Source organism: Dermochelys coriacea, chromosome 2 (assembly GCF_009764565.3).
Source record: "Dermochelys coriacea isolate rDerCor1 chromosome 2, rDerCor1.pri.v4, whole genome shotgun sequence".
NCBI lineage: Eukaryota > Metazoa > Chordata > Testudines > Dermochelyidae > Dermochelys > Dermochelys coriacea.
The window spans coordinates 251,382,501-251,395,917 of record NC_050069.1 but is presented as its reverse complement, the minus strand read 5'-3'; the positions used below and the strand labels follow the sequence as shown (position 1 = coordinate 251,395,917).

The 13,417-nt window shown below is 43.1% G+C and overlaps 1 protein-coding gene across 2 annotated transcripts in view; it reads right to left on the bottom strand.

Annotated features, from left to right (window-relative positions):
- PTPRN2 (protein tyrosine phosphatase receptor type N2) overlaps positions 1-13,417 on the bottom strand; it is a 992,764-nt gene that overhangs the window by 114,682 nt on the left and 864,665 nt on the right. For both annotated transcript variants that reach the window (XM_038390254.2, XM_038390255.2), the window contains exon 13: positions 9,208-9,423. In XM_038390254.2, coding sequence (XP_038246182.1) covers positions 9,208-9,423 — 216 coding nt within the window. The remainder of the gene's footprint in view (positions 1-9,207; positions 9,424-13,417) is intronic.

The following is a 13,417-nucleotide window of genomic DNA, read 5'->3' as shown; positions in this document are numbered from 1 at the left end:
ACATGAAAGAGGCAAGATTATTTCTGTTATGATGGAACACATCAATGTCACTACAGCCAAAAATATTTAATGGTGAAGTAAAAATTTGAAATAACATCTGTTTCAGTTCTTCATTGTATCTTGTTGTTTTGTAGATTATTTGAAAGAGGAGCCTTGTTTTTGTTTTTTAAACTATCAGGAGATTATTGCATCAATATTTAATGCACATAGAAAAATGCTATCTTGGATAGCAGGTACTTTCACCCTCTTTTGCTGGCATATTTAGAAGGAACTGAACAGTGATATCTCATGAACTGATAACTCGAGCTACAGCTCATCCCACCCAAACATTTTTCCTGAGGTTTATCTTGATATAGAATTTAAAAAACTAAAGAGCAAACAAAAAACTTTTTTTGTTTTGCTTTGCAGAGTCTGCCTAGTTCTTACAGAAGTGGTACATGATCCTGTACAGAGGTGTGAGTGGAGGATCCAAGAATCCTTCACCACCACATGAGGTCCAGTCAGAGATGGACCAAATCTGGATTAGGAAACATGTTATCTGATTGTGTTATCCTTAGGTTCCTCACCAGGGATGACCACAACCAGATAACATGTATTTAAATAGGACTTGATCTTTCTAGACTCTGTGCAAAGCTCCATTGAAAATCATGTTAGGTTGTTTCTAAAACATTAGCTAACATATTCAACTATCTTCCCAGCCTAGACATGACTTTGCAGTCAATGCACTCAGAGAAGTTCAGGTTCTGCTTTATCCTCAGTCCCATGGTACCTCAAAGGGAGTGAAGACACCAAGCTGGGCCCCCAACCCTTCTTCCCCAACACTGACCCATAGAATGGGACTGACAAGAAGGGTGTAGCGGTTGGAGTGCTGCTTCTGGAGATCAGGAAGACATATTGCACCTGGGCTCCTCCCAGGGAGTGCAGTTCTACACCAACCCCCAACAGACATGGTCTACATAAGTCTCATGTGTTTAACGAATCAGCCCCTACTCTGTTCCAGGGATTGTGATTCAGTGCACATAGTTATTCTGAATCCATGGTAAGACTTCTCCCACATTAAAATAAAAATGAATAGCTTTATCTAGTCCAGGGGTTCCCAAACTTGGTTCGCAGCTTGTTCAGGGTAAGCCCCTGACAGGCCACGAGATGCTTTGTTTACCTGAACGTCTGCTGGTAAGCTCCCAGTGGCCAGGAACAGCAAACCGCAACCACTGGGAGCTGCGAGCAGCCGTACCTGCGGATGCTCAGGTAAACAAAGCATCTCGCGGCCTGCCAGGGGCTTACCCTGAACAATCCGCGAACCAAGTTTGGGAACCCCCTGAAATGAACTGGGAAAAATAAATGAATTGAACATGTACAGCCGATTTAGCTGCTGGATGCTCAAAAGAACACAGATTCCATGGACATGTCAAAGTGTAGTACTATGGTGATGGGCACTGTAGAAACCCTAACACAGAGAGAGAGCACGCAAACAGGTACAGAAAGAATGGAACTGATTTTCCTCTAACTTCCATTGTTGCAAATCACAGATAACTCCAATGAAGTCAATGGAGGAGAAAACAGATCCCACACCCTGCATTTATTTGTAAGGAAGGTAAAGATGCACCACATGGGACTGCAGATCAAATACTTCCCAATTCATTAGGCAAGGTTGTGGTTCTCTCTGCCTTCTCTATATGGTACAGGCATTGTGCCATAATTGATTTACTTCAGGGAGCCAATCCATTGTGCTGTGCCTCAGAGTAGCCTGAAACAGCTCGAGCTAAATTGGCAGTTAGCCAATGGTGTCAGCATGATGAAATTGGGGCAGTTCTGGAAGGCAGGAGCTTGTGAGCCAGAGTAGAGGTCAAGACCTTGTCAGTCAGGTAGTGGCTGTCTCATCAGGCAGAAAAGCGAGAGTAACTACTGCTGCAAGCTCAGAGAGATGCCCCATCATTGTTGGGAACTCTTGTTGTATTAGTAAAGAAAAGGGATTGGAGTATTTTTAGTGCTAGTTGCTTGTTATTCCTACTGCCTCTCTCGCCACCCAGAAGAGCAAAATCCAGGAAAAGAGTACATCTGCATAAGAGAAGTTTCTTTCAAGACCAGAAATCCAAAGAAAAAGGCAGGAAAGATAGTTATGGTTACCTTTAGAGTCTAGAGGCACTGACTGTCCAGCAGAGTTTCCTAAGCAAGGCTATAGAGTATGTTTGGGAAAGCCAGAAACACTACCTAATAATTAAAGGGAAATCACTAATTTAAATTCTCACTGTTTTTCTTAGCATTCTCTTATACCATAAATGAACAAATGAATTATAGCCACGTGGCTTTTTATTTGTTCTATGAGGAACTATGACCAGCTATGGTACCTATCGATAGTAAAATAATAAAGATGATTGAGTTATATAGAACAAATTCAAATAATATATGTAATGGGAGAAAACAAACCCTCCCCCTGCTCCCTGCCCACCCATACTGGTCAGTTTTATGGCCAGCTGCTCTCAGAAAGGCACTTAATTTAATTCAAACTTACATCTGTATGGCACCATCTCTTCCAAGGAAGAATACCAGAAGTTAGATGTATACTTGAGCTTCTTTTTGTAGGCCCTCAAAGAACCTCTCTCTCCAAATCACCCACTTCCTACTCCAACAGAAATGTTCTAGCATGGACTACAGTGCCCACATTGCAACAACCATGAACTTATTTTGGAGGGTGAAGCCTGGCTATAGTCAGGATGAGTCATTCCTCTCCTCCTAACATTCAGCAGTTCTCAAAAGTTTATTGTTCAATGTTTGTTTTTAAAAATAATAAAGCTTTGGTGGACAGCTGAATGTTACAGGAAGGATGGAAACTCATGCTAATAATATGCAGATTCCACTCTCCAAAGCTGTTCCATGGGGGTTACAATATAGCCAGGACTGTACATGCTAGAACATTTAGTCAAAGCAGGGAAGGAGGTAATTGGAGGGACTGCTTCTCACAGATTTAGAAAAAAAATTAAAATATGTATTTGTTGAAATGCGCTCTAAATCCATTTATTTGTCCTTTCAGAAGCTAACACTTAAGTTGAGCATTTTTTATCAGCCATTTTCTGCAGATCACTTTAGATGTTTTTTAAACTCACAGTATTATGTAGTTACATTACTATTTGCTGGGTCCCACTGATATAATAGGCAGTGAAGTTGAAGAAAGTCATATATTCCATTGCACTACAGTAGTTGTGGATCATCCTGTACAGTTAATCAGATAAAACCTGATTAAGAGTTAAGCCCACCTTTGTACATCACTTGTTTTGCCTCATCTTCCTTTAGCCATCTATTGCCTAACTGTATTTAATGAAATATTTACCTCCACACACCCAATTTAAATTCTTTAAATTTCAAGCATTTACTCTGATATTACCACCTTTAATCACCTCGCATATTTCCTTTGTTATTATTATCATGCACCATTTTTGTATTGAATATACACTGTTGCATATAAAAACTGCTCCATACTACGGAACAAGATTTCACGTTACAATGAACTTCTATATAAAGCAAATGTATATAGGGTTATTTATTTGCTTATTCTTAAAACAAAAATCCAGTTAATTAAAATATAGAAAATTGTTTATACTGCGACTTTACGTAACACACCATAAGAGCGCCAAAATGAGCAAGTTTGGTCTAATAAATATATTTCTCAATGTACTTGTATTTGGTAGGCTACCAGGGTCTGTCCTGTCACTTTATACTGCCATGTGAGTTTCTATCTTTTATAAGAACATAGAAAATTATGTTCTAGTGTTAAAGTTCTGAATATTCCTAGAAACGAAAAGAAGAAATGAGCTTCAGGGCTAAATTTTCATCCTTCCAGTACTCTTGCTTGATTTACTCCTTACTGAAATATTTTCCATAAGTATATTTATATGCATGCACCTCATACTTAATGCTATCCTTTATGTCTAGGTATGATGCATGAGTGATTTTACATATAATGCATGCTATACTACTTTAGGTATTTTTAAAATTTCCCAACTTGTCAGATTACTTAGTCACAAAAAATGATCCTGTTTTTTGTTCATTAAACGTAGCTTATTAGATTCCACTGTTCTAGAGTGTTGCTATGTCAACACCATAATAAGACAAATTTTACTTGTGAAAATTGTAATCTATTAAATATCAGTATGTAGGTCATATACAGAGTCTGAAATACGTAGCTATATCATATACAAAACATAGTATACATATATCTTAAGATACAAGACTGGCAAGATGGTCCAACAGAGAAACATGACTCCAGTGGAGTCCTTCAATCAGATCCTGTCCACAAACAATTTGTTTTTGGCAGAATCAATTTGCAAATTATTTGTTAATGGTCAACTGACATGCACTATTTTTTAAAAGCTATCTCAAATCATAAATGAGTAGAATCAGCCCTTTCAAACCACTGAGAATTTTACCATTGGCTTTGATAAGGGCAGGACTAAGCCATTAAGAATAAATTTTACAACAAAATATTTCAATAGTGTTTCTTCTTATTTATCTGTCAAGACCAGCTATCTGGGTTCTGCAAAATCTAAGGACATCACTCCCCACTTGAACTGATAGTATTCAGTGTTTTTAAATGTAAACAACTCTTATAAGATTACTAGAATCTTGAATGCAGACCTCAGGAAGTACAAGGATGATTTTATTGTCTTAATGTATCACTTTCTAGTACGTCTCAACACAAGTTCCTTTACTTCACTCTTGGAGGAAGTAAATATTTTCTTCTGTGCTGCAGTGAAACAAAACTATATACCCCTAAAAATAGTATCAGGATAATAATAACGGAGCTTATTGAGGTCAGCATCATATATTTGAACTTTAGCCTCAACCACAGTGATGTTGCATGGACCACTATCAGTGATGCAAAACAATTATGTTCACTAGCAAAGTTCTCCAATTCATAATATAAAACAAGCAAAATGACTTAACATCTCTTTCCACAATTCAGCATTCCCTACATAGTTGCAGTCACCAGCATACACTGTCATTACATTAATAAATTGCTTACTAATGGGAGCAGTGACAACTAAGATGTGCACTTAGTAGCACTGTTTGCAGGCTGCCCCCAATGCCTGTTTTTCTCTGGGTTGTGTCCCAAAGGCTTCAAAATGCACAAGAAAAATCTGCTCAGTGTTGTGAACTAAATCAAAGAGTATTTGCTGAAGATTCCTAAGGCACTTCTGCCCTAATGTCATGGAAGGAAGAGTGAACTTGCCCAATACTACATTTGCTTTCCAAAGAAGATCAAAGCAACAGGAACAACAAATGCAAACATGAGAGAGAGAGAGAAAGAGAGAGAGAGAAGGAGAAATAAGGACATCTCTTTAATGATCTCTGAACTCCTACACTGGATTTAACCAGCTGCTATGCATATAATTGGACAAGAATATGAAAAGTATAAAAGGTACACAAAAACAGACAGTCTGTGTCTATGCATAAATTGTGTTTTATGTACATATGGCATTTGACAAGATATATTACTACAATTAAATTTGAAAAACTGCTTGACCACAGCCTTGCAAAGCCAGGTTGCATCTTTTCTTTGCAAATGGACAAATTAAGCTTGAATAACACATTTATCCTTCCAAGTGTTTGAACATTCCTATTATAAAAAAAAAAAGTGACTGGCAGAACAGCTACAGTTAAAGGCGAGCTGTTTTCATTATACAACCTTCTAAAAATCAAGAACTATAACTCAGACATTTCAAATTTGTTTTGGGCTACTAACTGACAGGTTCTTGGAAGGCCAATTTTCCCCCTAAATTTTAAATGGTTTGGAACTTTTTATTTAAAGGTAGTTCACACACACTGCATATATAAGAATTATTCCTGCTAGGAAAAATAACTGATTTTTCATAGCCAAGCTACGTTTCATAACATTCATTCTGCCTCAGCGCCCTACGCTGCAGGCTACGTGCACAGCATGGCTATTATACAGACTTTGTGTAGTAAGATTTGCATTGTAACTGTCACAGATCTGATACAATATCAACAGACTGGACTGAATCCAAGCTCCCCCTACTAGTGTCTTAGAAGGATAACAGTGAATATGTTTTTCCATTGACATTACAGTTTGTCTATTTTCTCCCCCTCTGGTACAGACTACAAGGAGACCCTAAGTGTTGAAAGAACCCTCCTATATTCACACGTAAAAATAAAGAATAAGAAGGGAGGAAAATCTTGACTGTATTAGGTTAAATCCATAATGTTTTTGTTAAGACTAGAAAAAGTAGGTCAGTCGTGTTTATATGAAAATAGGACCCAACTAAAATTTTGACAAGTATTTGCATTAGAGTTCTTCCTACTTAAGACTTGACCATTGTTATTACCAATTGATTTTCTCTCTGCACTTAATAGCACAAAAATTAAATCTGATGCCATTTAAGCTGCAGACAATACTACATTATCCATCTGTAAATGCCTTAAACTTCAGAAGACATGTATTCTGAGTCTGTACAGCCAATATTAGATTATGACACGTATCTATTAACACATTTGAATAATAAAGTAAGTGGATAGCTAGGAAACAGTTTTAAATTGATAACGTAAGAAGAGTTTATATCCGAGTTTCTTGTGTCCAATTTTCAAAGCAACTTTCTGGGACTCTTTTCCTCCCCAAATATTAGCATGGTCTGCACAGTTGCCTTTAGGAGTGCCCGAGAAGATCTGGCAAAAAGGTAACTTAAAGGTTTTTCCTGATATTTGTTTTGATGATGAAATGCAAAATTTCCATCCCTCAAATATTACAGATATGTCTTAGAATTAGCGGGATTCCATGCAAAATTATATTTAATCATAACGGACAGGGGCTCAATCTTGCTCTCATTTAAATCACTGGGACTTTTATCACAATTTTATTGGAAGGAGGATTAGGCGCTACAAATACACCTTGCTAAATCACTGCTAGTTGAAAGTAGTACTAGAATCCCCAAAACTGTCTGAATATTTCATTTGGCTCCAGTTCTGGGGGCTGCTGCTGCTGCCACTGAGCTCAGCAGCAAAACTCCCACTGACTTCATTGAGAGAAAGACCAGGCTTTTAGGAATCTTTGCATCTAGAGCCAAATCATTTCCCCCCACTCATGACAGTAGTTCCACCAGAAACCAATGGGACTACTTAGGAGAATGAGGTTAGCAGGATTTAATCAATGGCAAAGGATATCAACTTGATCTCAATACTGAAAAATTGAACATATTGTTAGCATTTTCATATTTTGTTTCACAAAGCGGATCCTTAGATCTTATTTGTAGCAAGTTTTTTTTAATATAAAAATCTGGCAAGAAGAAATGAAGCGCAGATTTCATTTAGTGTCTGGATTACAGATTCTTATTAAACAAACCAGAGCTCATTATAAAATCAATATCAACTTAACCACCATGCCCCCAAGAGAAATGGCAAAAAAGGTCACTCCAAGAAATTCAAACAATTTTCCTGCTGGAAGGGCACGATTTTAATTACAGATACTATTAATTAGAACTGTCACTGGGAAGACTGTCCTGTAAATTATCACAAATTCAGTTTCAAGTGAGATTTTATAACCTGGGGGGCTTTTTAAAATACTAAGAATTACTTTACTCATGTTTCAGTGAAGAAAAAGATTGCTTAACTATTTTGAAGTCAATAGCAGGTTTCCTATTTTAAACCCCTCTGCTCCTCCAAAACAAACCCCACACCTTACATTGACACTGTCTTCTTGACCTAAGGCAACATAACTAGTTTAGCTACATACTTTGTCTTAAGAAAAGGAGTACTTGTGGCACCTTAGAGACTAACAAATTTATTAGAGCATAAGCTTTCGTGAGCTACAGCTCACTCACGAAAGCTTATGCTCTAATAAATTTGTTAGTCTCTAAGGTGCCACAAGTACTCCTTTTCTTTTTGCGAATACAGACTAACACGGCTGCTACTCTGAAACTTGTCATACTTTGTCTTGGAGGACATGGCCTCACTTCACTGATAAGCGCTAACTCACAGGCTCTCTCTCCCCCCTTGATAAACCCAGACTTTGTAGTGAAGTTTTAAGGTATTTCTTTCAGAATTAGATTTCTTCCCTTTGCTTAGAACTGAAGGTGAAGCCATTCCATTGAAATGCTAATAGCTATGTGTATGTTTGAATTCACTAGCTCTTTATTGAAGAATTCTCTGGACTGCTTAGCACCTCTCTATATAGGAGGAAATCATCTTTAACATGATTACTGAAAGACTTCAGAACTTTTGAGTGAATTTATCCCTTTTAAAACTTTTAGTCTCAAACTTTCAGCTCTTGCAATTTACCATAATATAGAAAGAACACTGTTTAATCTTCAGTAGAAGAGGGAAGTAGCTTTAATTCAAAAGCACCACGAAGTAGAATGTATTTCATTTTTTCAAGTGCAGAGAATTAATAGTAAAGCAATAATATCTATATAAAATAGCATTCCAAACGTTTTGGAGCGCCAGACATGTAGTTGCAGGCAGTAACACCTACATTTTCAGACAGATAACTAACCAAAAAATAAACACTGATTATCCTAAAGAAACCTCAAAATTAGGCAGTTGTCTCTTAGCCAAACGCTTCAGAACCTGCACGCTCAATATTCCCATTGGCTTCTGATTTATTGCGGAAGATTGGCCTGAAATATCCCTGTGTTACTTGGCCCACATCTGCGTCCATTATGCTCACAGAAACAGTCCTGGGTTTACCTCCCCATCTATCAGCATTATATTTCACTTTATCTGAATAACGGCAGAAGGTGGCAACAGATCGGGTCAAAGGCTCCTTTCCTATCAGGCCCTGAAGAAGTCGATGATTCAAAGAGAGAGACATCTTCCGATAACTAACAGATCAAGCCATTCCTCAGAGGCGGTGAAGAGCTCGGCTGGGAACTGCGGCGGGGGCGCTGGTGGTGTTTTTCGGAGAGGTCCAATGGCAGCTATTTTATGTTTCTAATTAGACGCACGTGTCCAGCAACTGCTGGAATTGGGAAGATTAAATAGCCCGCAGTGAAAAGCGGGTAACAGGGCATCTGCGGGGACGTTACTAGGGTGGCTCCGAGCCGGCGTTGCAAAAAAAAACAAAAAACAAAAAAACAAAACAAAACCACCCCCTCAACTCCGAATAACGGATCTCTCCCTCTTGGGGCTGATAAATAAGGTGTTTAAGTGCCTGGGGGGGAGAAATAAAAAGCAAGGGCTGGAGGTACCGCCCCGCCTTACCTGGTAAGCAGCGGTGGCATCTGAGCTGGTGTCAGTGCCCAAAGCGGACAGCTTCTCTTTCAGCCTGTGGTGATACTGATGGCGGAGGCAGTAGAGGACCCCAGAAGCAACGAGGACCCCAATAATGCAGGCGATGGAGAGAAGGGTGAGGAGGATGAATTTGGTGGAGTCTTCGTCTTCCGCGGCGCGGTGAGGGACAAGCTTCAGTTTGCTTTTCTGTTGGAGAGAAAGAAGCAGCGACTCAGCATTTGCTCTAGGAACTTCAGAGGCACGGAACTTCCCACGGGAGGGAGGAAGGGGAAAAACACACTTTTTACCTCTGCGGGTTTACAACCACGCCGGGGGAAACCCCCACAGAGGCAACGTTTCAATCCAGCACCAACCACGCCAGGATGGAGGGAACCGGGCTCAGCAGAAGCCAACGTGACACGCGAAGATGGAGGCGTTATTTTTGGCGTGAAGACGAAAAATAAAGGGGAGAGCACATCCCCGCCCCGCGCCCCTGGTCTCATAACTCTGGAAACATGTGCGTAGCTAGTGGATTGGGACAACGTCTGCCGGTCCTACCACGGGACAGTCAGAAAAAATAGCCCCCACAACAGTCACTTCACGTCTGCAATAGTTGTCTGTAGCGTAGACCGTTTCCTTTCTGGGTTGGGTATGGGGGTTGGTTGGTTGGTTTTTTTTTTTTTTTTAGTTAACCTGGGACAAGAAATCCCTCCGATTGAATGACCAGCCATCCTGAAAACCGTTCAGCTTGCTTTTAAAATAATAGTGCTCACAACCCGTTCTGAGTACCAATAGATATTTTGATTATTTGGTATTTGGGGTGGGGGCGTTATAATCAAAGATCCATTTTTTTTTTCCTCTCGAATGAAAAACAAAACTACAAACCAAAAGTGAGGTGACTTGACTTGTCTTCTGTAGAAGGAAGAAAAAAAAAAAAAGTAAAACAATTCCACAGTCCTCCAGATTTTTTTTTTTTTTAAGCCATAGGAGAGAATCCTTCTGGTACATTTCACTTGTCTCCATGTGCTAAAAAGTTGTACAAATTTCCCCTCATTAGCTTCATTATAAGCTATATTAGCAACAATTAAAAACGCAACATGAAAATGAAAAGACCAGGCAGGCAAATTGCAGCAAGACTCATTTGGCCAGCATTCCCCTTTTCACAATTACCAGGGAAATGAATTGAAAAGCACGCCCCTGCCTCAGTCCTGGTTGCTACAAGATGAGAACAATTAGCAAACTCCTTTCCACCACCTAATTTCGCGTGGTAACAAAATGGATTTTTCCCCATGAATGCCTAGCCGGCCTATTCATTATCTCTCCTCTATTAGTAATTTTCTGCTCCGTATGCAGATAGCCAGCTCTTAATTTCCTCCTGTCTTGCAGCGTACACAGTGGCTCTTATGTCAGGCCCGGTCCATTTTTATCTTGTAATCATAAAGGCCACCAAAGCAATTATCGCTGGTCTTGACTGTAAAAGCTTGTCATTAATTAGCCTCCTTGCCTTCACAGTGCCGCGGATTAGCCGGAGCTGGGGCTGAGTTAATGGCAATGCAGGTTCAATAAGACTCCCCGATTTTCTTGCCTGGCTGCGCTGAGCAGAGGAGGATTGTTAGGTCTGCAAGCCCCGGGGGGTGGGGGCAGGAGCGGGGACGAGCACACAGCGGGTTTGCCCTGCGTGGGCGGCGGCAAAGCCCCCTCCTGCCGGCGCCCGAGCCAGCGGCGCTTTTACGGCGCGGCTGGGGCCGCCGTTCGCTGCCTCTTCTCCCGCCCGGCCACAGCTGCTTCCTTCCCGGGAGACGGCGCACCCGCGCCGGAGCGCCGGCCCCGCTGCCTGCCCCGCCTCCGGCCCCCAGCGGCCCGGAGCGCCGGCCGGCAGCAAGCCGAGCGCGCTAGCGCCTGGGCAGGGGCAGGCACGGGGCGTGGTACCGGGGGACCGGCCCGGTGCTGGGGACCACCGCCGCGCGCTGCTGCTCCTGCTCCTGCTCCTCCTCCAGCGCCTGATCCGCCGAGCGCGGCACCGCCTTCTCCACAGCCCCCCAGCGCGGGGTACCCCCCCCCCGGAGCCGCAGCCAGCCCGGCTCCCCGCTGCAGCCTGCGCGCCGCACGGCCTGGCTCCGCCAGCCGGACCCCCCCTTCCCTTCTCCGCACTCCCGCCCCAGCCGCCTCCCTGGCGGAGGCGGCCTCGCTCGGGCCGCCTCTCCCCGCCCCAGCCCCCAGCTCGGCGGGAGCCCCCCCCCCCCTTTGTACGCGACAGGCCCGGATTTTCAAAGGGGGCTCGCGGAGAAGAGCAAGCCCCCGTTGGTGGCCAGGGAGGGCAGCTCCAGCCAGGCCGAGGGAACTCCCCGCCTCCCTGCTGCCCGCGGCGGGCCCTGGAAGTTAAAGGCTTTTCCGCCCTGCCCGCAGCAGGTCAGGGAGAGGACTTGTCCCCCTCGGGGCAGAGGTCGGGCTCTGCAGCTACCTGGGCCATTCCGGGGAACGACAGCGCCCCGCGTGCGCCCCCCGTTTCCGCGCTAGGGGACCGCGATTTGCCGCGCCACAGCGTTTCGCCTCCCATCGCAGAGCGAGTGGTTTTTCCAGGCTGCCCAGCCCGGCCATCAGCCAGGCTTGGGGCTCCGTTCAGCGGAGTGCAACCGCCCCTGGCAGCGCCCCAGACGTGGGTTCTCCAGCAAGGGGCCACCTGCCAACTCTTGACTCTCCCCCCCCCCCCCCCCCAAGAGAAACTCTGGCCAGCAAACGCCTCGGTCTTAAACAGCGGCCCGAGGAGCGCGCCCCACCCAGCGCGGCATCCAGAGACCACGGAACGGCCGGGCCCACTCCCGTCCCAGGGCGGGCTGGATCCCTGCCGCTTATTTCCCAGTGCTCCGTCCCATTAGTTTTAAAAGTCTCCGCTGTGTGCAGACGCGCAGATCAGCCTGGCTACGTAGCCGCTTAAAGGGACACCATCAAATCTAGTCGGTCAAAAAAGACTGGCGTGAAAAGCAGTTTCAGACCCTGCTGTGGCTCCCTGAACCCCTCCCCCCCGGCACTTTCTGGGGTCTCCCCTGTTGCTGTGTGAAAGACTCCCACAAACAACAGGGGAAACGACAACGCAGGAGAAAGGCGAAAATAACCAGGTGAAGTGCTGTCAAATGACTTCAGTAAACAAACTCAAAAGACGGACAGAAATATCTGTCCCTTTTCTGCCTACGTGAATGTGAAAACCCTTTAAATGGACCCCTTTAAAAGCGTAGCCTTTTTTTGTTTGTAATGGTTAATTTTAAATATTGGAGTAACACATTTCTAGCCCTCTCTGTGGGTCTGCAGATTTAGTTTTCAAATACTCTGGTAATTTCCATTCAAATAGATCAGGGCTTCCAAAGGTAGCTTGAAATCAAAGGAAGAGTACACTACGCGCCAAGGCATATATTTCAAATATGTACGAAGATTTCTCCATTAGACCGACTGCAGCATGAAAAAGGCACAAGGGCTACCTATGCTTCTAAAAAGAAAAGAAGGACTTGTGGCACCTTAGAGACTAACAAATTTATTAGAGCATAAGCTTTCGTGAGCTACAGCTGAAAGCTTATGCACTAATAAATTAGTTAGTCTCTAAGGTGCCACAAGTACTCCTTTTCTTTTTGCGAATACAGACTAACACGGCTGCTACTCTGAAACCTGTCACTATGCTTCTAAAGAATCACACTGATGAATATTTCAAAGTGGATGATGAAAACCTCCTCGGTATCAGTCAGGACAGATCCAATTACATGGCACTGACCCATCTGAGATATTCTGCATTAAAAGGGTCAAATCAAAATCACAAGATCCTCGATGCTTTCAGAAACCTGGCCACACTGATCATTTCCAACAGGGAGTCTTGCTTAAAAATGAAGGCGTCGCTGTTGTCCATTTACTTGGATTTGGGGGTGGGATGGAAGTTTCCTTTACTCTGTCATAATTTCGATCTACTTAAATTCCTTAAGCGTTCCCCTCTCGGGCGGTTCCTTAAAGGGGAAAGTCATTGAGCCAAATCTTGCTCGCCTTTCCCACACGAGTAATGCCTTGATTTCAGTGGGGCTACTCTCCTAGGGCGGGAGCGAGATTTGGTCCAGAACTGCTGATTTCTCCCCAGTCACCTGAATGCAAATTTCAGAGTAGCAGCCGTGTTAGTCTGTATTCGCAAAAAGAAAAGGAGTACTTGTGGCACCTTAGAGACTAA